This window comes from Prionailurus viverrinus, chromosome F2, assembly GCF_022837055.1.
Source record: "Prionailurus viverrinus isolate Anna chromosome F2, UM_Priviv_1.0, whole genome shotgun sequence".
Classification (NCBI taxonomy): domain Eukaryota; kingdom Metazoa; phylum Chordata; class Mammalia; order Carnivora; family Felidae; genus Prionailurus; species Prionailurus viverrinus.
The window spans coordinates 38562110-38588814 of record NC_062578.1 but is presented as its reverse complement, the minus strand read 5'-3'; the positions used below and the strand labels follow the sequence as shown (position 1 = coordinate 38588814).

Here is a 26705-nt window from a genome sequence, read left to right as displayed (position 1 = left end):
GTTATGATGAGCACCAGGTTTTGTATGGAGGTGTTAAATCACTATACTGTACACCTGGAATTAATGTTACACTGTTAACTAACCGGAATTTAAATAAAAACTTAAAAAAAAAAAAGAAGTAAATGTGCAATTACCATACGATTCAGCAATCCCACTTCTAGGTATATACCCAAAAGAAATGAAAACAGAAAATCAAACATATTTGTATGTTCATGATCATAGCAGCATTAGTCTCAAAAGCCAAAAGGTGAAGCAACCCAAGTGCTTCAGATGAATGAATAAACAAAATGTGATGTATACATCCAATGGAATATTATTCGGGCCTAAAAAAGGAAGGAAATTCTGACAAAGGCTATAACATAGATGAACCGTGAAGACATGTTAAAAGTGAAATATGGTCACAAGAAGACGAATTATGGTATGTTTGTATGATGTATATTGTTCTTCAAGGAGGTGGCCAGAGTCGTCAAATGTGTAGACACAGAAAATGGCAGCTATCCGGGGCAGTAGTGTTTAAGGGAAACAAGGTTTGGAGATGATAAAACACTTCTGGAGATAGATGATGATGGTTGTACAACATTTTGAGTACATCTAGTGCCATAGAACTAAATATTTAAAAATGGTTAAAATGATCAATTTTGTGTTATGTATATTTTAACACAACAATAACTATATTTTTTCTAAAACAGACTTTATACTTATTTTTCATATTTGAGTCACCTTCGGTACAAACAATTTCTCTAAGGGTAAAAAGCATTGAAATTTCAATTTGGACTTGATCAGAAAAAGGATTTAATAGATCAAAAACTATTTATTGTACACCTTCTGGATTGATGGGCTTCTAATTATTACCTTGCATGTGGAATTATACTTGCTCAGATATAAAATGTGATATCAAAAACTGCCATTTCTTTCCCAAAATTCAAAACTTGTCAAGACCAACTGTTTCTCAGTTCTCTGAAATACGGTAAAGTCAAAATTCATTTATAAATGGGAAAAAAATATTTTTTCATTGTTTATGGCTCAAAAACAACTAACAAAAGTGTCACCTTGGATAAATTACAAAGGATAACAATTTATCCTTTGAAAAGTCATATTTTCAAAAAGTCTGAGGTGACTAAAGCAGTATATAATAACAAAAAACACTTAACCATAACCAATATATTAAAATATTTATGATAGCAATCAGAGTTCACTTAGTTCAAACAGTTGCATTAGGCAGAGAACACACAGGAAGGAATGGGAGAGAACAGGTTTTGAAATTCTAGAACGAAGCAAATCTTTGAGTCATTTACATAATCCAAGGTTCCAGTTACTACAGGTTTTAAGACTATGCATATTTCTCTAATCTCAATAGCATAAGTGAAGTCATGTTCTAGTTATAATAGAAGTAGGCTCTACTTACTCCTGATGGAAATGTCTGAATAATATTTCCAGCTATGTCTAGGATTCTTAGGTTTTTAAGACGACAAACTCCCTGTGTCAGAAAACAAGAGAGATTTTTAAAAATCTAGTATGTAGAATCATAAATATTTCTTCTAAGTTCAAACTTTATAGGACTGACCATCTTTCCTAATTACCTGATCGCTTCTTCAGTACATCCTCCCTGAGGAGTTACTATGTCCTGGGGTCCCAGATTCTCTAAGGTCTCCATTACCTCTGACCACTCCAGGGCAACATAACATGGTGGCCAAGAGTTAGACTATTTGTAGGCTCAGATCTCCAACACTATGTAACTACAGACAAATTTCTCAATCTCTTTGTACTTCATTTTCTCCATTTGTAAAATGAAAATGGTAATGGAAGCCCTTACTTTGATATGGTTATTGAATGGATTAAATAAGTTACTAATCAGTAAGTGCTTACTGAAAGGCCTTATAGTGAGAGAACTCAGTAAACATACTAAAACTAAAATAGAACCTTAGAGAAAGAGAAAAACAGATGTAAAAGGTCTATCAACAATTCCAAAGGCATTTATTTCACATCTACCTTTTGCTTAGCTCTGTGCTCACTCAATCCTTTCCTTATACAAAAAAAATTAAACTTATTAGTGTCTCTATCTACATGTCCAATGTGACTGAATAGGCATATACATTCACACACATGTGCAGACACACACATAATTTATAATGTACCAGAAAATGATTCATAATTTGCTCATTACCAAAACAAACTAGTATTTTCTAGAATACCTTATGTATAATGCAGACCAAAAAGCACAATGATAGACTGAATCAGATTAAATGTACAAAGACATAAATAATCATAGGCATTCTTTACATAATACCTTAGGACAGGACTTACTAGGATTTAAATTTTTAGAGTCCAAACTCCTCGGGATTAAAAAAATAATTGTAGTAGAGTCTTGATGGGAAGTCCAGACTTTTAAGTCAGACAGACATGGGTTTGAGCCCTTTCTCTGACCTTTGTAAAGTGTGTTTAAGTCGTCTAACCTCTCTGTTCCTTATTTTGGGTTTGGTTCCTTATTTTGAGTGGGTAAATAAGAAGAGCAACATACCAGAGTTATGAACACTAATAATATAATACTTCATGACCATGATCCTGTTACTACTGTTATTATTTTTCCCTCAAATAAAGGAGTTACACTTCTAACAGATTTACTTTGTAATTTCAGGAAATATTCTTATTTACAGAAATTAGGATTTTTAAGAAACTTAAGAAAAAAATTAATTTTTTTAAGTTTATTTATTCATTTTGAGATAGAGACAGCATGAGTCGAGGAAGGACAGAGAGAGAGGGAGAGAATCTCAAGCAGGCCCTGTGCTCTCAGCACAGAACCCAATGAGGGGCTTGAACTCATGAAACCACAAGATCATGACCGGAGCTGAAACCAAGAGTTGCACACTTAACCAACTGAGCCACCCAGGCACCCCAAGAATAACATTTTTGAAATACACCTATTTAAAGCCTACACCTTGCTATATTTTTTTAAAATTTTTTAATGTTTACATTTGAGAGAGAGAGAGAGAGAGAGACACAAAGTATGGGCAGGTGAGCGGCAGAGAGAGAGGGAGACATGGAATCCGAAGCAGGCTCCAGGCTCCACGATATCAGCACAGAGCCCAATGCAGGGCTCGAACTCACAAACTGTGAGACCATGACCTGAGCTGAAGTTGGACACTTAACCGACTAAGCCACCCAGGTGCCCCATACACCTTGCTATATTTATCACGTTATAGTGTGCACAGAATTTTTAAAGGGAATATTATCCTCTTGAGAGAAAAATGAAACAGTAGGAATGGATCTACCTTTTGTATTCCTCAATTTACTGTATGACATGAATTCCCTCCTATCAAATTAATTTTAATTTGCATAAGGAAGGAAAGTAAACCCATTGACAGGTTCCTAGCAAGAAACAGTACTCTCAAAATGGGAAATTTGAGGAGAGTTTAATAAAACCACCACATATAAAAGTTTGGCAAGGTTCTGACAAAGTTCCCCCAAACAGCAGGGAGTTCTTTACTGCCACAGGCCTGAAGAGCCAAGGGAGGTAGTAATGGTCCATATGAGGATCACCTTATACTTACTAACTACGGTCTTCCAGAAAAGTGTGCAAGCAACTTACAACATCCTATCAGGGAGGGTACCAGGGGAGTACCATCTGGTACACACTCTCCTCCTCCCTTTCACATCCTACGAGTGGCTATCATTGGCCACATCCAAGAGGAAGTCAGAGGACAAAGAAGCTTACTGATGCCCATGAGGTCAGTCTCCCAGGCACAGAACAGTTTGGAAGAGGATGAAGAGTAGCTGTGTAGGAAAAATGGAAGACAGATAGCACATATTCCAAACCTAAAGTGTACTTACATATTATGCCATACACAGGGTTGCCAGATAAATCACAAGAGGTTCACTTAAATAGAAATTTCAGAGAACAATTTTGTTTACTATAAGTACGTCCCATGCAATATTTGGAACATATTTATACTAAAAAATTATTCGTTCCTTATCTGAAATTCAAATTTAAGTGAGCATCCTGCGTCCCTATTTATTAAATTTGGCACCCCTACTATGTGGAATAATCCAAGTTATTACCCTCCTATGTCATAGGTCTTTGGGAACTAACTCTGTCTAATTGGAGGGAAAGCAAATGATGGCTTGTATTGAGATGTCCAAATCTATTCCATAGCCACTCCCCATCATGTGGCAATGAGTTCTTACCCATGAAAATTTGGTTCCACGTTTTGCTTACCTTTGGCAGAACTTCAATATTGTTCCTGACCAGAAGAAGCTTCTGGAGTTTCTTCAAGAACTTAATCTCTTCAGGTATGCAAATGAGCTGATTGCAGTTAAGGTGAAGTTCAAAAAGATTCTTAAGAAAACAAAGTTCTTTAGGAATGTTGGCTAGCTGGTTATGATTTATACTCAAATATTTAAGGTTTTTTAATCTAAAAAAAAGGATATGAATGATATTCATGAAAATAAGAAAGTCCATTGGGCATACCACTTATCAGAAGTCATGTGTCAATTCATTCTTTTGTAGCTCACCTGAGCCTTACTTTAGTCACCGGTTCACAACTATTACAAATACGTTGAGCATAAAAAATCTTTTCTATAATTTAACTTTTAAAGCTATTTTTAATTGGATAACTTATGTTAAAAGTATTTTTTTATGTTTATTTTTGAGAGAGCACAAGCAGGGGAGAAGCGGGGGGGGAGTGCGCGGGGAGAGGACACAGGATCTGAAGCAGGCAGGCTCTGCACTGACAGCAGAGAGACTGATGCAGGGCTCAAACTCATGAACGGTGACATCATGACCTGAGCTGAAGTCTGACACTTAACTCACAGAGCCACCCAGGCATCCCTTATGTTAAAAGTGTTTTATAAAATCAAAACGTATGGCACAAAAACAGACACATAGACCAATGGAATAGAATAGAAACCCCAGAACTAGACCCACAAACGTATGGCCAACTCATCTTTGACAAAGCAGGAAAGAACATCCAATGGAAAAAAGACAGCCTCGGGGCGCCTGGGTGGCGCAGTCGGTTAAGCGTCCGACTTCAGCCAGGTCACGATCTCGCGGTCCGTGAGTTCGAGCTCCGCGTCAGGCTCTGGGCTGATGGCTCAGAGCCTGGAGCCTGTTTCTGATTCTGTGTCTCCCTCTCTCTCTGCCCCTCCCCCATTCATGCTCTGTCTCTCTCTGTCCCAAAAATAAATAAACGTTGAAAAAAAAAAATTAAAAAATAAAAAAATAAAAAAGACAGCCTCTTTAACAAATGGTGCTGGGAGAACTGGACAGCAACATGCAGAAGGTTGAAACTAGACCACTTTCTCACACCATTCACAAAAATAAACTCAAAATGGATAAAGGACCTAAATGTGAGACAGGAAACCATCAAAACCTTAGAGGAGAAAGCAGGAAAAGACCTCTCTGACCTCAGCCGTAGCAATCTCTTACTCGACACATCCCCAAAGGCAAGGGAATTAAAAGCAAAAGTGAATTACTGGGACCTTATGAAGATAAAAAGCTTCTGCACAGCAAAGGAAACAACCAACAAAACTAAAAGGCAACCAACGGAATGGGAAAAGATATTCGCAAATGACATATCGGACAAAGGGCTAGTCTCCAAAATCTATAAAGAGCTCACCAAACTCCACACCCGAAAAACAAATAACCCAGTGAAGAAATGGGCAGAAAACATGAATAGACACTTCTCTAAAGAAGACATCCGGATGGCCAACAGGCACATGAAAAGATGTTCAACGTCGCTCCTTATCAGGGAAATACAAATCAAAACCACACTCAGGTATCACCTCACGCCAGTCCGAGTGGCCAAAATGAACAAATCAGGAGACTATAGATGCTGGAGAGGATGTGGAGAAACGGGAACCCTCTTGCACTGTTGGTGGGAATGCAAATTGGTGCAGCCGCTCTGGAAAGCAGTGTGGAGGTTCCTCAGAAAATTAAAAATAGACCTACCCTATGACCCAGCAATAGCACTGCTAGGAATTTATCCAAGGGATACAGGAGTACTGATGCATAGGGCCACTTGTACCCCAATGTTCATAGCAGCACTCTCAACAATAGCCAAATTATGGAAAGAGCCTAAATGTCCATCAACTGATGAATGGATAAAGAAATTGTGGTTTATATACACAATGGAATATTACGTGGCAATGAGAAAAAATGAAATATGGCCTTTTGTAGCAACGTGGATGGAACTGGAGAGTGTGATGCTAAGTGAAATAAGCCATACAGAGAAAGACAGATACCATATGGTTTCACTCTTATGTGGATCCTGAGAAACTTAACAGGAACCCATGGGGGAGGGGAAGGAAAAAAAAAAAAAAAGAGGTTAGAATGGGAGAGAGCCAAAGCATAAGAGACTGTTAAAAACTGAGAACAAACTGAGGGTTGATGGGGGGTGGGAGGGAGGAGAGGGTGGGTGATGGGTATTGAGGAGGGCACCTTTTGGGATGAGCACTGGGTGTTGTATGGAAACCAATTTGTCAATAAATTTCATAAAAAATGAATAAATAAATAAATAATAAAAAATCAAAAATCAAAATCAAAAAAAAATAATAAATGATTTAAGGGAAAAAAAATCAAAACGTAGATTTAAAAAAGAAGAAACTCCATTTTCACTCTTTGTATTATACATTGGCTATACTGAAGAGGAAGCCAGAGGACAAAGGAAGACATACATATGCACAAATACACATACACATACATACGTAGACATAAATGGATAGAGGCAGAGATAGAGATACAGGTACAGATTAAATGTCTTGCACCAAACAGATATAAGCACTCTTAGCTGCTATGAAAGATGCAAAGATGAATCAGCCACACATTCTGCCCTTATGTATGTCAGGGTCTAGAAGGAGATATTAGATGGAGCCATAATATGAAGATAGGAAATGCCATCAGACCTGGGGAAAGAGATTAAGGAAATTTGAGTTTCTAATTGCAGATATGGTACATGATGTCTATCACAAGCATTTTGGAAGAACAAACATTTTGAATTTGGCTTTGAATAACAGAACTTGTAAAATCGGGGCAATGGTGGGCACAATAAGCTGAGAAAATACTAATATTTTGAATAAAGGAGAAAGACATTAGTAATGTTGAGCACCAACTATGCACCTATGCATTAAATTTAATCATCAGTACAACCCTAAGGTTGGAATTATTACCCTTAATTTAGAAATAAGGAAAATATGGGGCGCCTGGGTGGCTCAGACAGTTAAGCATCCAACTTTGGCTCAGGTCAGATCTCCCGGTTCGTGGGTTCGAGCCCCGCATCAGGCTCTGTGCTGACAGCTCAGAGCTTGGAGCCTGCTTCATATTCTGTCTCCGTCTCTCTCCCTGCCCCTCCCCTGCTTGTACACTATCTTTCTCAAATATAAATAAACATTTATTTTTTTTTTTAATGTTCAAGAGAGGAAATACAAACAAACCTACTAGAACCAAAAGCAGGGTCATAGACTACAAAGTGACTATTGAAAAATCTATTGGATTTCTATACTGTAGCCACAAACAATTGGAAAATAATAGGTCTGAAAACTCCATTTACAGTAACATAAAAACACCTATAAAGTAGTTAGGAATACATTTAACAAAGGATATGAGAGACTTCTACACCAACAACTAACTGTAAATCATGACAGAAAATTTAAGAGAGCTCTAAATAAAAGTAGAGATATGTCTTATTCATATATAAAAAGAAACGATATTGCTAAGATGCCAATTCTCCCCAAATTTATCTACAGTTCAACTCAGCCCAAATAAAAATCTTAAGTTTCTTTGTGTAAAAATTGAAAAATCAATTTTAAAATTTATACAGATATTCAAAGTAACTAGTGTGGCCAAAACTATTATAAAAAAGACAAAGTCAAGGGGAGCCTAGGTGGCTTAGTCAGTTAAGCACCCAACTCTTGATTTCGGTCAGGTCATAATCCCAGGGTTGTGAGATTGAGCCCCACTTTGGGCTCTGCACTGATAGTGTGGATCCTACTTGGGATTCTCTCTCCCCCTCTCTCTCTCTCTGCACCTCCCCCACTCATGCTCTCTCTCTTTCTCAAAATAAATAAATAACCAAAAAAATAAAAAAGTTTTAAGAAAAAAATGACTCTGTGTGTCTGTCTCCTGGTTCTCTTATTTTATTTCATAATATATGTCAGCTGTAACTGACTCTTAGTAATGTTTCTTTGAGTTTATAACTGAGATTTCTCTCAGTTTATAACATGATCTCGGCTTGTGACATCCAGCCCCAAGACCAGCTCCATGCTGGGTGTAGAGCCTGCTTAAGATTCTCTCCCACTCTCTCCCTGTACCCCTCCCCTGCTTGTGGGCTTCTCCAGTGCCCTACTCCCCTCAAAAGGCAGTCTTTCAACAAATGGTGCTAGAACTGGATAAACATATGGGGAAAAAAATCAACTTTGACTATTGCCCCACAGCACACCAGACATTAATTTGAGATGAGTCATAGACCTAAATATAAAAACTAAAACTATAAAGCTTGTAGAAGAAAATATAGGATAATGTGGGAAAAAAAGAAACTTGGACTATTACCCCACACTATGCACAAACATTAATTTGACGTGAATCATAGACCTAAATATAAAAACTAAAACTATAAAGCTTGTAGAAGAAAGTATAGGATAATATCTTGATAACTTTGGGATAGGCAAATATTTCCTTAAAAGGCCACAGAAAGCACTAATCTGAAAATAAAAATATTTATAAATTGGCCTTTATCAAAGTTAAAAATTTCAGTTCTTCTCTAAGTACTGTTAAGAAAATTAAAAGGCAAGCCACATAATAGAAGAAATATCTGTAATACATACACTTATGAAAATACTTATATCCAGAATACATAAAGAACTCTGTTTTTAAATGTTTGTTTATTTATTTTGAGAGAAAGAGTGCATGCATGCGCACAGGGGAGGGACAAAGAGAGGAGAGAGAGAGAGGGTGAGACAGCCAATCCCAAGCAGGTTCTGCACTGTCAGTGAACAGCCCTAGGCAGGCCTCCAACTCACTAACAGTGAGATCATTACCTGAGCCGAAATCAAGAGTAGGACACTTAACCCACTGAGCCACCCAGGCGCCCCTAAAGGACTCTTACAAGTCAATTTTAAGAAAGAAAAAAACATAATTTTTATACATGGAAAAAATATTTGATACAAGCACTTCACTAAAGAAGATACATAAATGGGCAATGAGAACATGAAAAGGTGCTCAATTGTCATTAGACATTAGGGAAATGCAAACTAAAAATACCCTAAGATGTGACTTCATACCCACTACAATGGTTAACATTTTTAAAACTGCTGGGGATGTAAAATGGTACAACCACTTTGCAAAACAACTGGCAGTTCTTTATAAATTAACATATACACCTACACTCCTACTCTACAACTTTACAACTCTACTCCTAGGAATTGAAATGAAAAGTAAATTAAACATATGTCCGCAAAAAGACTTGCACAAGAATATTTATAATAGCTTAATTCATTATAGCCCCAAATGGGAAATAATCCAAATGTCTATAAACAGGAGAAAATAATTTGTGGCATAATTCATGCAATGAAATGCTACTGGGGATAAACAAAAAACAACAAACTGCTGACAAATGCAACAATAAGGTGAATCTCAAAAAAACATATGCTCAGCAAAAGACAGGCACAAAATAATATATACTGTATGATTCCATTTCTTTAGTTCCAGAACAAGTAAAACTAATCTGTCGAGGTAGAAATCAGAATAGTAGTTGCTTATGAGAGGTAAGAATTTACTGGAAGTGTAAGAGGAAATTTGTAGGTTGAAGGAAATGTCTGATACCTTACTGGTGTGTATACATTTGTCCAAACTCATTGAATGGAACACTCACTATTTCTGTGTAACGTGGTATTCAGCAGAGAGAAAAGGCCATTAGATTTGATTGCCCAAAGGACATTAATGAACTTTGAAAATAATATTCAGTAGAACGAAGAGGGAAAAAACAGAATTTCAAGGGGTTAAGTAGGAAACAAAAGCAATAGACAGATGGCAGTTTAGAGAACTCTGGTTATGGAGAGACCATGAGGGAGGAGAAAAGGCAAGAAGTAGACTTTGTCTTAAGGTCTGCTTAAGGCAAGGTAAAGAGGCTGAAAAGAAAGGAATGAAGGGAGTGCAAATTTCTCAGTAAAATAAGGTGCAAAGTCATTTGCAGAGAGGATATAGAGTCAAAAATGGACGACCTAGTGTTAAAAGAGTGAAAATGTGTGGAGTAGGTCCTGTGGAGAAAGGGACAAGGAATTTTCTTCATTAATCATTGTTATAATCACTATTTTAACTGATTCTACTCTGAATTAATATTATGGCAGCTGGCTTTTCATTTTGTCATTATTTCAAGGCACTAAGCTGGGCTCAGAGGCTACTGTAAATTAGTCATCACTCATTGGTTGAAAAAGAGCAGAAGAGAAAACAAGGAATGGCTATGTTGCCATTTCCAGGAGCAGGGAGACCTTCCCTACTCTTCCAAGAGAAAACCACAGGAGGTACACTTGCAGCTTCTCCATGCCCTCTTCCTCTCCAGTGGGCCAAAGAATAATTTCACTGACTGGCGAGTTTGGAGGAAGAACTGAGCCTACTGGTTTCGTCTCTTCCTTTCTCCCTCTTTCTTTCAGAGACATTCTGTTCCCAGGATGCCCCACGTTCTCGTTTTCCTTCTGTGGTTGTGCCGCTCTGCCCATATAGAGTTGTTTAGGGGCAAAACTCTAACCTGTCCAGGTTCCACTCCAAGTCCATAAACCATTACTCTGTAGTTTATGTAAGCCAACAAACAGAACGCTCCCCCTCCCAGGTTCTAAACAAATTGAGAAATGAGACACGAGATTCAGAACGAAGGTAATCACACATCAGCATAGAGCTTCCATGAACATTCTCAGGCTTCCTACCAGCCCTCCACTGAATTAACCACACCCATCCAGTCACAGCCTTTCCTCCTAAGGCAGCTGCTTAGTTGGTGGCAGAGTAAAAAGAGGATGCTGAGCCATGTATGCTCAATGCTTTTCCCAAATTCACCACTAAGTCAATCTTCTGTCTTTAAAAAGGAATGAATGGGAGGAACAGAAGGGAAAATAAAAATAACAACCAATAGGGGCGCCTGGGTGGCGCAGTCGGTTAAGCGTCCGACTTCAGCCAGGTCACGATCTCGCGGTCCGGGAGTTCGAGCCCCGCGTCAGGCTCTGGGCTGATGGCTCAGAGCCTGGAGCCTGTTTCCGATTCTGTGTCTCCCTCTCTCTCTGCCCCTCCCCCGTTCATGCTCTGTCTCTCTCTGTCCCAAAAATAAATAAACGTTGAAAAAAAAATTTAAAAAAAAAACAACCAATAATAATAAAAGTTGGCATCCACGGAGCAATTTACTACATCCCAGGCTCAACCCTAAATATTTTTGGTTAATTAGAATATTTAACTGTCAAGACTACCTTATGAACAGGCACTATTATTGTTCTCCTGTTTCAGTTGCAGACACTAAGGCATGGGAAGGCGAAGAAACTTTCCCAAGGTCAGAAAATGGAAATACTGCTTGAGGAGGTGACCAATCAGCTTACATAAAGGACACAGCCAGAATACAGACAATCCAGAATTATCTATAAAATAGCATCGACCTATGTATTTTGTAACCCTACTTTCTTCAGTAAAAGCTTTCATTTCATTGCAGTTTCTAACATATCGCTATAGATTTATATAGTTCTTTGAATATTACGCTTAGTACTCCAAACAGAGCTAAGCTGAATTGTGAAATCATATGTTATAGCTGCAAAGGTTCTGAAGTTCATCTGCTCAAAATTTTTCCTTTAGAGGTAAGAAAGCTAAGGTGCAGTTAAATTACTCGCCCAAAGTCATAAGGCTAGTTGCACAAAGATATGACCTAGTCCACGAGATCTTCCCTTTTTTCATTGTATCATTGATACACAAACCCATTGAGAAGCTGAATAAATGAAGGAGCAAACGGACAGCTATTGGCATTTTCACCATTATAAATATTCCTTTTCTTCATAAAGTAGAACACTTAAAACTTTTTTCTAGTTACTCTGACTAGAAACATTACTTTCTCTGTGAAAATCTCTCTGGGAAGCATAATATATTGGCTAGAGATATAGACAAGTGAATTGGAATAGACTTTAGGGGCTGCAAAAATCCCTTTGTTAAAGACTGTTCATAGTTTTGTATCCTTCAAAAATCTGGATGCTCTTATGTTGTAACACATCTGTTTCTATTCAACAGGCAATAAAGAGAATCTCCAAAGTCAAGTAAACTCAAGTAGGGTTTTTTTCTCCATCTGTCGGAGGAAAAGCCCAAGAGAGCATTTTGCCTGCAGAAGGACAAGGCCCTCAGCTGGCTCCAGAAAGCCACTGTAACGGCAGCCCATCTGTGCAGATGTGCAGGACAAGATGTGCAGCATTTTGTTGCTGTTAATGATAATAAAATGTGGGGGGTTTTAATGAAAATGATTATCTTGATTTTCAACACCTTGCTTTTCTATTACCTTTTCTATCAAGCTGAAAATGTTTTCCAATACTTATATGAAGTAAAATTTCATGTCCCCAGTCCCATATCAGGGCAGACTCCAAGAACCCCAGAGTTAGGAAATCAATATTACAATCAACTTTAGAACTTTAATGTTTCGAACCCTCACCCTTACACCAAGACCACCAAGTTATGCTATTTCTCATTTCCCTCAAGTGTTCAAAGAATCACCTGCTTAAAATTAGCTTAAAATTTTAATCACCTGCTTAAAATTAAAACCCCACAAGGACTTGAGGCCACTGAGGCACAACAGATGACCAGGGTGGGGCTGGGGAAGGGCTGTTTAACCAAGTCTCACTATAAACAAAATTACCTGCTGATTTCTTGAGGAATCCATGCCAGCTCATTGTTGTTCAGATTAAGCAGAATCAAATTCTGTAAGCCATCTGTCAGAAGATCATTTTAATCACGTTAGCCATCTCTTACAAAATAACTTGCAGCCACTTTTCTATATACCGTTGTTTTCCTTCTGGTTTCTTGCCTTGGCTAATGCTCTTGGGGTTCCTGGTGACAGATACCCTCTTAAACTAGCTTCAGCTAAAAAGGGGGGAATTTATCACATCTTCTTCATCCATTCATCTGTTGCTGGGCAACTGGGCTCTTCCCGTACTTTGGCTATTATTGATAGCACCGCTACAAACACTGGGGTGCGCATGCCCCTTAGAAACAGCACCCCTGTATCCTTTGGAGAAATAAAGGTTATGCTTTAGTTTCAACTCACAAGGGTTGTCCTATAAATGCTTGTTGAGTGAATGAATCATTCCAAAGGTTCCTCCTTACAGGCCACACTCACCCATCCATCAGCAAGACTTGGGGAGAGCAGTCAAATGGGGGGGGGGGTACCACCCCCTCCCCCCGCCACGGGAGCCACCCCCCACCCCTTCCCCCCACAGCAACCGGGCTGCAGACCCCAAGTCGCACGGGCAGTGCGCAGAGCGGCCTCCCAGACCTCCGGCGACCTTGCGGGAATGTGTGCGCACTCACACGGGCACGCACGCGTACCTCGTCTCTCCGCACATGCGCACGCCCGTCAGGCCGGTACTGTGCCCCCCCGCAGCCCCACCGCTGCATGTGACCGCGGGGAGGCGGCCCAGGGTGGCGCTCTTTTTGGGGCCGAGCCCGTGAACCTGCCGGGTGAGGAGGACTGGAAATGGGCGTACCGTGTGCACAAGTGCCCCCGGAGCTCCAGGGCCCCCGTGTCCTTGAAGCGGGGACACGTCGACGTGCGCTAGCACGTGGCGGAAGTACTCCCGGATATTCTTCGCCCCGGGCCGGAAGGGGCTGACGCATTCTCTGTCGCATTTCCTGGGGGCTGCGTCCTCCTCGGCCACCAGCCTCTCTGCACGGAGCTCAAGGCCAGATGGACGGACTGGGGGCTTTCGCACTTATCCTCCTTGCCGGCTCGTTGAACCGACAGCACTGCGTGTCCACGCAGCGTATCAGGCGCACCTCCCCGGCGCAGAATTCTGAGATGGCGCTGTCCTGCAGGCCGGCCAGTGGGAAAACTTCCAGGTGTGCAGCTTGCCAGCCTCTCGTTGAGGCCCATCTCCCCAGGCAGCACCACCAGGCCCTTGAACTCCACATCTGTGACTCCAGATGTGGTGCACGGTGGCTCCAGGTACATCTCCGCGGTAAGCTTCTCCCTTTTGGGCTTGGCTTTGAACTTCCCTGAGAACCAGGCCATGGCTGTTCCTGCCTCCCAATACACTGGGCCCTCAGGCCTCGGGATGGGGGGGGGGGGGGTATATCATATTAATATAAATATATGTATATATACACATAATCTATATGGAGTGCTATGTAATTATAGGCTCATATAGATATGTTGGGCTGTGTATGTATATACATAGGCCTTTGGTTGCTCTTGGTAATCACAGAAATGATCATGCCAGGGTTTCTTGGGCTTTTCATGCTGCTTCTGAACCATTGAACCAGGTTGTGATGTCCAAAGACACCATACCACGCTGTAGGCTAATGCTGTCTTTCCCAGGAGCTGCTCAAAGTCTGGGGGGATATACTCTCCGGGAGTCTCTGCAGAACGTAGAGTTTTATTTCTCATTACAGCTTCTCTCAGCTTCACATTCATATTGTCTCTCGCTACTCCTTTCTTTGCCCCATTCCCCAGGCTTTTCTTTTGAACAGATTTTCTCTAATTTTCCCTATATGGATAGCCATCCTACAGCTCCTGCGTTTGTATGTTCACAGACAGGGTAGACAGTTCTTGAACTGAAATGCCTGCAGGAGCTGAGAAGTTAACTCAAACGGTGGTAGTGGCCCTGGCCAGAGTGTAACTGGCAGGAGTGTGCTGAACTGGTGAGCACCGGCCTTATCTAACAGGCCAGCTGCCATTCAGCCAGCCCCTGGCCATTGCTATCATGTAGGAATATGCTTCCAGTATTGCCTTGTCTTTCTTTCTTAAAACAAGTGGATGAAAAAGATCCAGAGAACCAGATTTTTTTCTTTTTGTGAACTCTTTTGATTTGCAAGTTTTGGTACCCTAATTCACATTTTTTAAAAGGCAGTCAAAATAGAACCAACTTATTGGTGAACCAGTTTCAGCCCACAGGCCACCAGTTTGCAACCTCCGCCTTAGTTCATATGATTAGCTCAGACCGATTAAACTGTTTTGGATTCTATCGTAATTCCCAAGAAAGAGACAAATACTGGCCCACCATGGGACACAAATCTAGCTCTGGCCCAGCCCCCTGGTCTGGTGAGGGGGGACAGAGTCATGTAATACATGCCAGATAATGCTCAACTACCTGACACAAAACTGCTTCTGCCCTTGGTTAATAAGAACATGCCATAGAACATAACTTCTGCCACTCACATGGGATTTCCAAAGTTCAACAGCCCAAAACCAAGAAATCCAGAGACTGCTGTACAGAGATTACATATATTTTATAAACCTCAAATTTATGGGCACACAAGACAAAATTTTTCTTTAAGAAAGCCTTAAATTAGCATCAATTAGGTTGCATAATATTATTTATATGTATCAGGTTTTGCCCATGTTTGTCCCCAAAGTAGAGTTTGTAAAATAGTTTATAAAATTCTCTGCTTGTTTTCATGCCCTTAATATTTTTGCATGTAAACTGTTTTCTTCCTAAGTAGATTGTAATTGAACCCTGAATCAATGGCTTTGCATATATAATGTGCATGAACATTAATAAGTGTCTGTTACTGTTCTTATTTTGAAAAAAAAAATATTTCTCCAAGATACATGATTTAGGATCTTAAAGTAAAAAGATGGTACCAAAGTCTATTTGTGCTGTTTGCCAAATATACCCCTAATTTCGCCCCCCTTCCCATGATATCCTTAGTAAATGCTGCTTAATGATGACAGGGATTATATATAGCACCCATATCTCAAAAGTCCACAGAACCTTATAAATTTCATAACATAGCTTTAGTTTTATTAGTAGGGTCAAAGCCTTATAATGACAAAGTGTTGTACATGAGTATATGAAGCTATAAAAATCACCTAGATCTCTTTGTCATATGTTTTGTCTTTAAGCCCACTCTACCTGTATTCAATTGGAAGAGTGTCCTATTGAATGGAGAAGTTATAGTTTGAAAGGAAACACCAAAAAAAAAAAAAATGCCAATTATTGGATCTCATATTTTTTTCTTTAAAGTCCTCCTCAAATTGATTTCAATCTTAACATCTTGATCAAAGATTGTAGCTTAAAATTGAGACAAAATAAAAAGTGTAAAAAATAAGGAGAACTTTTCTTGATTTGATTTTCAACTAGTCTCCTCTTAGGTACAGAGAAAGGGTGCCCAGATTGAAGAGTCAAAATATACACTGATTCTGAAAACGGGATATTCATTAATCTAATACTAACTTCTTTTCTTAGATCCACCTAGTACAATAGTTGAAAAAAAAGTCCCAAGAATTCCTTAATTTCAAGAGCAATGTGTAAATAACTCCAACAAAAAATTATTAAAAGGTAAAATTTTTTACTTTTGCATTTGTTCAATATAAGGATATTAAGTTTGGCCTTATAATGTTGCTCTTCTATGACTAACTTACCACATGCTCCAGATGCAAATTTACAAATCTTATTTCCAAATAAATGAAGCTTCTTCAAGGATGTAAGGTATTTCATCTCTTCTGGAATTTCTTCTAAAAGATTATTTCCCAGATTTAGTACTGTCAACTGTAAACATACATAAATTTAATGAACTCATGTATTATTCACCTTCAAAGAAAAGACCCTGAATAGTCAGAGCAACCTTGAAAAAGAAAAGCAAAGATAGAGGATCACAGTTCCTGACTTTAAGGTATATTGCAAAGCTGTAGTGATCAAGACGGTATGGTACTGGCACAAAAACAGACACATAGATCAATAGAACAGAATAGAAAACCCAGAAATGGACCCACAACCATAAGGTCAACTAATCTTTAACAAAGCAGGAAAGAATATCCAATGGAAAGAAGACAGTCTCTTCAACAAATGGTGCTGGGAAAACTGGACAGCAACATGCAAAAGAAAAAAACTAGACCACATTCTTGCACCATACACAAAAATAAATTCAAAGTGGATGAAAGACCTACATGTGAGACAGGAAACAATCAAAATCCTAGAGGAGTACACAGGCAGCAATCTCTTTGACCTCGGCCAGAGCAACTCCTTAATAGACATGTCTCCAGAGGCAAGGAAAATAAAAGCAAAAATAAACTATTGGGACTTCATCAAAATAAAAAGCTTCTGCACAGCAAAGTAAACAATCAACAAAACTAAAAGACAGCCTTCAGAATGGGAGAAGATATTTGTAAATGACGTATCTGATAAAGGGTTAGTATCCAAAATATATAAATAATTAATAAAACTCCACACCTAACAAATAATCCAGTTAAAAAATGGGCAGAAGACTTTTTTTTCAAAGAAGACATCCAGATGGCTAATAGGTACATGAAAAGATGCTCAACATCAGTCATCATCAGGGAAATATTAATCAAAACTGCAATGAGATACCATCTCATACCTGTCAGAATGGCTAAAATTAGCAACACAGGAAACAACAGATGTTGGCAAGGATGCAGGGAGAGGGGAATCTGCACTGCTGGTGGGAATGCAAACTGGTGCAGCCACTCTGGAAAACAGTATGGAGGTTCCTCAAAAAGTTAAATATAGTACTACACTAAGACCCAGCAATTGCATTACTAAGTATTTATCCATAGTATGCAAAAATATTGATTCAAAGGGATGCACCCCAATGTTTATAGCAGCACTATCAATAATAGCCAATTATGGAAAGAGCCCAAATTTCCATCAACTGATGAATGGATAAAGAAGATGTGTGTGTACATATATATATACACACATATATATATGTATATATATATATATATATGGAATGGAATATTATATATATATGGAATGGAATATTTTATATATATATATATAGAGAGAGAGAGAGAGAGAGAATGGAATATCACTCAGCCATCAAAAAAAATGAAATCATGCCATTTTCAACAATGTGGATAGAGCCAGAGAATATTATGCTAAGCAAAATAAGTCAGAAAAAGACAAATACTGTATGATTTCATTCATATGTGGAGTTTAGGAAACAAAACAAATGAACATAGTGGGGGAAAAAGAGAGCGGCAAACCATAAAGCAGACTTTTAGCTATAGAGAACAAATTAACATTTGGTGGAGGGGAGGTGAGCAGGGGGATGGGTTAAATGAGTGATGAGTATTGAAGAGGGTGCTTGTGATGAGCACTGGATGTGGTATCTGACGAATCACTAAATTCTAAACATGTAACTGATATTACACTGTATGTTAACTAGCTGGAATTGAAATAAATACTTGGAAGAAAAAAATTAAATTTAAAAAAGTCTTTTGGGTATGTTGCATGAAAAATTGAAATAAGACACAAGAAAAGTGCATGTCAGAATAAAAATATTGGAATAGAAATGAGAAATGTTAGGAAGAATGTGCTGAAAATAATATAGTAATTCAAAACAAGGAAAGGCCAACTAAATTGACTGCTATGAAAAATAGCATCATTATTCTTGGTTATTGTTCTATATAAAATTCTTTCTATTCAAAATTTATGTCTGACAATGCCTTACACATATGTGATACCTTACAATTTCAACATTAAAATTATTTTTATATATATTTTAAAAAGGACCTTTGTTGAGATTCATGTAACCTAAGAAAATGTCAGCAAAATCTTAAACAATTATTTCACATACACTTAAAATGAGCTTTATAACTAAAGTTTATTTAATCTTCATGTTCAAACATCTTATGTTAATTAAAGCACAATTTAATTTTTAATTAAACCACTGAACTTTATTAAAATTGTAATGCAAACCATTCCAAAGGCATTTAAAAACACAAATGATTCATTCGTAATTCACTTGAGCATCTCAAAGAGTATCCTAATATTGCGACCCACAGAATCAAAACCTTTAAAAAGTTGGCAAAGGATTTATCAAGATAAGTGTACTCTTAATCCCCTTTATCTGTTTCACCCCCCTCTTATCTTGTAGACTTAATCTTGATGAGCACTGAGAAATATATAGAACTTAAATCAGTATATTGTACACCTGAAACTAATATAGCATTGTCTGTTAATTATACTTGAATTAAAAAAGAAAAAACTCTGCAAAGGGGCTAATTTCTTGAAATTAGAAATATGACCCAGGATCTGAGATCCTCCTATCATATAATGACTGATTGGTCAGATGTAGGAAGAACCGCACATAAGAAAGAAAGATACTCCTTGATCTTCTAATCCAGTATATCACTGATACAGGATTGGTCCCTAAAAAATTATAATTTTTTTAATTTGAGATCTAATTGTAACCTCTAAGATATAAAAAGAGTCTTTTCTTTCACTCCCAAACAGAATTTACCATTCATATTTCAATACCAACTCCTGGTTTCAATACCAGCCTTCAGAGTTTTAATATTAAAAGGTATAAAAAAGGAATCACAGGAGTCTTTAGTCTTTTTTTTTAATTTTTTTTTTACATTTATTTATTTTTGAGAGACAGAGACAGAGCACAAGTGGGGGAGGGGCAGAGAGAGAGGGAGACACAGAATCTGAAGCAGGCTCCACGCTCTGAGCCATCAGCACAGAGCCCGACGCGGGGCTCAAACTCACGAACCGTGAGATCATGACCTGAGCCAAAGTCGGACACTCAACCGACTGAGCCACCCAGGCGCCCCTCTTTTTTTTTTTAAAGTAAGTTCTACACCCAAGGTGGGGCTTGAACTAACGATACCGAGATCAAGAGTCACATGCTCTACCGACTGAGCCAGACAGGTGCCCCAGAATCATGGGAGTCTTGACAAATTAATGACTTTAACATAAGACAAGAAAAATAAGAATTTTTAGGCAAATTATGGTTTATATTTCAATGTCATCTGGTATTTGATTTGGATGTATGTTAACGATTTAAAGTAATATAAAGCATAGTATATTTACAATGAAATTCCATGTCCTGAGAATTCATGGAAAAGGTTTTGCTTTTATACCTGCCTTCCACTGCAAATGACCATCATATACCATCTTGAAGGCTTTATTCTTTTGTAAAGGTGACGTTCAAATATATTCATGTAGCCATTCTAGTGGAAAGACTTAATCCAGAGTCTATGCTTATATTACTTTCCTATTGGACTATAACAAATTACCACAAACTTAGCGACTTAAAACAAGGCAAATTTATTATCAGATGAAATGAAATGGGTTTCACTGACCTAAAAACAAAGGGTTGACAGGGCTGCATTTCTTTCTGGAGAAAAGTAGACAGTTATAAATGCAAGTCTAGAATTCTCTGCAGTAGTCAAGACCAGAGGTGAAATCTGAGCTTTTACCAGGTAAAAGGTATCATGTGGGATGGTAAGAGATCAGTGAGGATGAGGGTGTGAGGAGAGGATTGAGACTAGCAAAGGAGGAGAAGGAATGGCCAGTGAGGTAGACAGGGAGGGTGTGACACCTACAGCGTCTGGTAGAGCAGATCTGCTTTATTGAGACAGTGTTCAGTCTTCAGGAACTGGATTTTTCCTATGGAGGACTTTCTCCTGCATCCTTCTGTGAAGAATTTCCTTTGGTTACTAGGAGACACTTTAGCTGGAAATGCCTGGAAGGTTATGCCTCTACTCCATCCTCCTAAGGTGGCCTATATCCCATAATGGATGCAGGGATGTAACAGCCAGCCCCTTTGCCTCTGTGGTGCAAGGCATGTTCCAGAACTCTGATGGGATAAGGCTGAGGCTAAATTTCTCCTGAAATCACATCATAACCTTAATTCTTTCCCTGCCCTGTTCTTCTTCCTCACACTTTTACAGGTTTATTCTGAGAGCACAGCTTCAATAAATGACAAAAATCTGTGACTTAGGTTCTCCAACATACGTGGTGTCACAGAAGCCAAGGGGAAAGAAAAGGAAAAGAAAGCTGTTTTTAAAAAGAAGATACAGGTCAGATCCCAAGGGAAAGTTAAGTAAAATAAAAGCATAGAAATAACCACGGGATTTAGCAACATGAAAATCATTAGTGGCCTTCGCAATAGGGGTGAAGTGTTGGGGAAGAAATGCTGATTGAAGTGGGCTATGGAGAAAATGTGAAAAAGTGAAGATAATGGGTAACAGACAATTCTTTTAAGAACTTTTGCTATAAAGGGATCTTAAAAACTTATCAGGGAGCTGTAGGGTTTGTTTCTTCAAAAATAAAAGATAGGATAGCTTATTGATATGCTGATGGAAATAATTCTGCAGAGAATGAGAAACTAATGATATAAGGAGAGGGATCATTGCAGGATCAAAATCTTTTAGAAAGTGAAGGGCACCTGGCAGGCTCAGTTCGTAGAACATACGATTCCTGATCTCAGGATGGTGAGTTCAAGCCCCACATTGGGTGTGGAGCCTACTTTAAAAAAAAAATCCTTTAGAAAATGAGAAAGGATGTGATCCAGAGTACATGTGGGTCCTGGCCCTGCATAAGAGTAAGGACTCTTCACCAAGGTTGTATGAAGGAAGGTGGAGAAGGTACATGCAGATCAGGGCCATGGATGGATTGGGTGATAAAATAGGAGGGAGTTCCTGACTGACAGTATCTATTTTTTCAATGAAATATGAAACAAAACCATCTGCTTGGAGGAGGAGATGTAATGAGGTTTGAGGAAATGTAATTTTGAAGAGCAATCTGAGCAAATGTGGTAGGGTAGCTGTGAAAATCACAGCCGGTTTTCTGATTGAACAGCTCCAAAGATGATATAAAATGGATAGATGACCCAGGAAAACTCACCTGCTTTGGAGGACACATTAAATACATGGCCGTTTGGCTAGAAAAGGCTACCATGTGAAATTCTGAGCTCCACACCAAAACTGTGACATGAAAACCTCAAGATTTAAAGGATTCCAGTGTTAACATTAAGATGGAGTGAATGGAACTGGAATTATTCTTGATAGAGTAGGGTAACTAAAAGAAGATTTGGTTATGACCTTTAAATTCATAAAGGTATCTGAAAGACTGTGGGGTTACACTGTCATCAGAACAAATATGTCAGAAGTTCAGCCTAGATTACATAAATTATACAGAAGTTCCAGAGACACTATAACAGGACTGAATTACCTGTGACAAACACCTCAAGACCCAACCTAAATGCTCTATTAACTCAATCATATTTATTATGTGTCTATTATGTGCATGGTGTTTTGAGTGCTAGAGTGACAAGGACACCCACGGTCCCTCTCTCATAGTGCTTATATGTTGGGAAGCGAGACAGGCAACAAATAAGTAAACAAGTAATTTCTGTTAGTGTTAAGGGCTTCATATAAAGGAAAGAAAACAGGATAATGGGTTGGAAAGTACTCAAGGCCAGATTGGGTCATAAGAGAAGACTTCCCTGAGAAAGTGATGTTTGAGCCGAGCAAACTGGGATTTCTTGACAAGTTGTTTGAGGTGAGGTATTTGAGATACCTTGACAAGACTGTTCCAAATGGTATTCAATTCACAAAGGGTTTCAAAAATACCAGGCACCCAGGGGTGCCTGGGTGGCTTAGTCAGTTAAGTGCCAACTTTGGCTGAGGTCATGATCCCTTTTCGATGACGTTTTCAGGGAAGAGAAAAATGTTGGCCACAGAATAATGACTTTCTGTTAAATTGTCAATTTTGATGGGAAAAAAATTTTTATTGTTTCTAGTGATAATGTGTTTCAGGATTCTGTTTCCATTAAACTATCACTATACCTTAGTTCTCCAATTATTGTAATAGGTTTTTGTATTTACTGGTCCCCCTTGGCATAAACCATCTTCTCCAGGAAGCCACCTTCCTTTTGTAGTTTTATAGCACTGTGTGCTTGCTTGCTTGCTTTCTTGTTTTTAATTTTTTTTAATGTTTATTTATTTTTGAGAGAGACAGAGAGGGAGAGACAGAGGGTGAGCAGGGGAGGGGCAGAGAGAGACAGAGACACAGAATTCAAGGCAGGCTCCAGACTCCGTGCTGTCAGCACAGAGCCCAACACGAGACTCAAACTCATGAGCCATGAGATCATGACCTGAGCCAAAGTCAGAAACTTAACTGACTGAGCCACCAAGGCACCCCAAGCACTACGTGCTTTCTATGACCAATTATTATCTTCTGCTCTGTGTTGTAGTGATTCATGTATATGTTATACCTTTATTATTAAGTTGGAAATTTTGCAATGACAGGGTCTCTTTGTGTTCATCTAGCATTCAAAGAACAGTGGCTGAGATAGAATAGCTTCTCAATAAACATTAGTTGAATGCTGCCTGCTTAGATCATTTCTGCGAGCTAATGGTTCATACTGTGGGTGGAATACTCATATGGCTCTATATCATGTTTTTTTAATTTCAAAACCAAGTATCTGTTGAGCTCAATCAGCTCCAATCTTCCCATCTTGATTTACTTTCTTCTAAGGGGTTGCCTGCTTTCCTTATTCTAGCCATCTGCTCATTTTCACTAGCCCCTATACTCATTTCAATGTAAGACCTATCATATGTATGCCTAGAACTTATACCAGGAACCTTCTCCTAACATTTAATTATACTGTGCTTGTAGCTATTAATTACCACTGGAGAACTTTGTGCTATTTATTGTGTCTTTCAATTGTTTATTTGATGTTTAAAATGATATCTATGGGGGCGCCTGGGTGGCGCAGTCGGTTAAGCGTCCGACTTCAGCCAGGTCACGATCTCGCGGTCCGTGAGTTTGAGCCCCGCGTCAGGCTCTGGGCTGATGGCTCAGAGCCTGGAGCCTGCTTCTGATTCTGTGTCTCCCTCTCTCTCTGCCCCTCCCCCGTTCATGTTCTGTCTCTCTCTGTCCCAAAAATAAATAAACGTTGAAAATAAAATTAAAAAAAAAATTGATATCTATGATTAACTTGGATAAAAACATTTTTAGAAGTGTAAAAAAACTGAGTTCAAATGTCCATTTTATCTGGACATGTTTTTGAGCTAAATCATGCTTGATGATACCACTTTGGAATAAGCTGTTCGATCACTTGCCTATAACATGTATATGTATATGTTTGATCTAGTATGTAATTATTAATCCTTAAATTCCTTAAGGACAGTGAATGTTCCCATTTGCTATACCTAAGTAGTACATAATATAATGTTAAGTTTTGTAAGCTCTTTAATAAAAATAATGTAACCAAATTAATGAGAGAAGAAAACTAACAGAATTTTTACATTTTTTACTAGCGTGTATATGGCCAAGGCCTATCAGGGAGGGTGGCATTATGGCTCACTCTGCTAATTCTTATAAATGCTTTTTTTTTTAAAGGAATCTGTGGCATCTTTAAAACCACAGTTTAACACAATTGCCAAATGCTTCTTCTAAGTCCAGCTATTTCTGAAAGAATTTGTTTATTTGAATAAGTTTACAGATTTCAAAACTATTATTTAATTTCACAGAAACTTCTTAGTACACAATGTCAGATTTCTCAAAACAATTGTAATTTCATTGGAAAGAGAGGCAAAAGTTCTAAGGTCCAGCATGGCATCTAATCTCCAGAGATTCCTGCAACCTTTAAGCCCTGTCCCCTTAGAGCCCAGGGTTAAATCCAGTGTCATGGAATGGGCAAGTCCTATTCACTCAGTATAAGAAGGGCTCTCTGATTAGCATTTATACTAAAATCATTAACAAAGAATTACCTGTTAGCATCCTGTCAGAAGCTTCTTAGGGAAAGAATACAGAGGAAACAGACAAGAGTTTCAAACTTTCAGAAAAGGGGAATTACAGCACAAAACTGACATTCAATTAAAAATGTAAAACCTGAAGTATTTGGAAGAATGGAGCGTTTGGATATCTGAGGGTAGTAGGGGCTAAAATTTTCTAAGTAACCAGTAGGGTAAGGCATTCTATACAAGGTAATGTTAATACCTTATATTTAGGTACCTTTAGGGTAGGAGCTAAAACTTTCTAAGTAACCAGTATGAAGGCACTCTATCCAAGGTAATGTTAATAGCAACTTTAGGCACTAAGAATAATGAAGCGTGTTTTAGAGATGAGACAGGCGGGGCACAGAGATACTGTGAGTTGTTTCACATCACCCAGCCAGCAAGTGAGAAAAGAGGCTTAGTCTCTTCTAGAGGCTGACTGCTTCTAGCAGAGGATGCTGAAGTTCCAGAAAGGGTGTAAGAGGCTTAACACAGGCTTGGGCAAAGAAGCAGATGCAAAGGAAGAGTAAAGAAGCTTGGAGAGAAGGAACTCCTAGGTGCCTCTGTACCTGGACAGATACAGGAAAGCAGGATAATCAATCTCTGTTTGATAGAAAAGCCAGGCTTAGAAAACAGAAGCATTACCTATTGATGGAAGAAGAAGAGATTTCCAGTGGATAAGGACAGAAGAAAGGATAGCACTGCTGACCAACAGGACAGATGACATCAGCTCCCTCTGTTCTACTAAGCTTAGAGAGTGAGACCCAGAACACCCAAGGAGGGAGAGAGGGGAGTCCTTGCTTGTGCCATCCCTCCTGTGTTCCTCTGCATAACCCATCCTCCAGGTCTTAACTCCGTTGCACTTCTCAGGACCACCTTCTCTTAATTTTCTAAATAGAGATGCTCCTAGCACAGTATAATTCTCCCTCATGGGACTTTTCACAATAGTAATTTTACATCTGTCTGTATTTTTGGTTGCCTTTCCCACTAAACCTGAGAATTGGGACACATGAGTGTTTTTGTTCCTTTCTTTGTTGCCCAAATCCAGCACGATGCCTCATCCACTGCAGGCACACATAACTATTTGCTGAACATCGGAAGGAAGGACCGATAGAAGGAAGCAAGCTAGTAAGCGAGGGAGGGAGGGTCGGAGGCAAAAAGGAAGTTGATTGTGTTAGGGGTCATCAAGGAGGACAGTGAAAATAGAAAAAGGAGAGACCAGGAACACAATAACAAATTTACAAACTACCCAACTCTGCTTAGGGTTGGCCTTATTTACTGTCAATTGTTTATGGTCAAATAAGAAATTTTGGTAGACCGTATCTTTGTTCTGGGCAGCCACACACGTGAGCCTCATAAAGGAGTATTACTGTACTGCCATTGGACCTTATGATGCATGTCAACACTGCTACACACAATTAGAGATGATGGCTATTTGTTTCTCTGGGGATTTTGAAACTATGACTGATTTACCCATGAGGGAACTTTGTTCCTTGATGATGCCATAATTATGGTAACACTGTGTTTGGTTAAGCTGAACTCGGAAAATGGCTTCCATCCCATTCCACTCAAGTCTACGTTATATGGTTTACTAGGTGCCAGGCACTAGGAACAAGACAAGGTCACCGCCCTCAAGAGTTATAAAATGCTTCTTTGAAAATTGTTGATATCCCAGCACTTCATCAGTCACAGACCAAATGCACTCACCATAAATTATAGGGCATCAACTCATATTTTTCATGTCATTAGAAGTGATTAAAATTTTCCAGTTTCACTAGTCAAATAAGCAAAGAAAGAAGAAATACAATCTATATTTTCTAAAGAAACTCCTCCCGCTTTACCCTTGTTGCCAGTTACACTATAATGGTAATACTAATTATAATAGCAACTATAACTTATTTGAAAAGTTCCTATGCACCAGGCCTTGAGCTTCACATATGTTAACATTCAACTTAATCCTCAAACAAGGAGATAGGGTCCATGTGTTTTTCACATTTATATTCTTGGAAC

At 38.8% G+C, this 26705-nt stretch overlaps 1 protein-coding gene across 3 annotated transcripts in view; it reads right to left on the bottom strand.

The window, feature by feature from the left end:
• LRRC69 (leucine rich repeat containing 69) overlaps positions 1-26705 on the bottom strand; it is an 81758-nt gene that overhangs the window by 50559 nt on the left and 4494 nt on the right. Inside the window, exons 2-5 of one of the 3 annotated variants that reach the window (XM_047841995.1) lie at positions 16581-16707; positions 12858-12930; positions 4214-4409; positions 1406-1477 (exon numbers count right to left, since the gene is read on the bottom strand). The exons of 1 other annotated variant lie outside the window; for it this stretch is intronic. In XM_047841995.1, coding sequence (XP_047697951.1) covers positions 1406-1477; positions 4214-4409; positions 12858-12930; positions 16581-16707 — 468 coding nt within the window. The remainder of the gene's footprint in view (positions 1-1405; positions 1478-4213; positions 4410-12857; positions 12931-16580; positions 16708-26705) is intronic. One more of the 3 variants, XM_047841996.1, reaches the window with a different exon arrangement.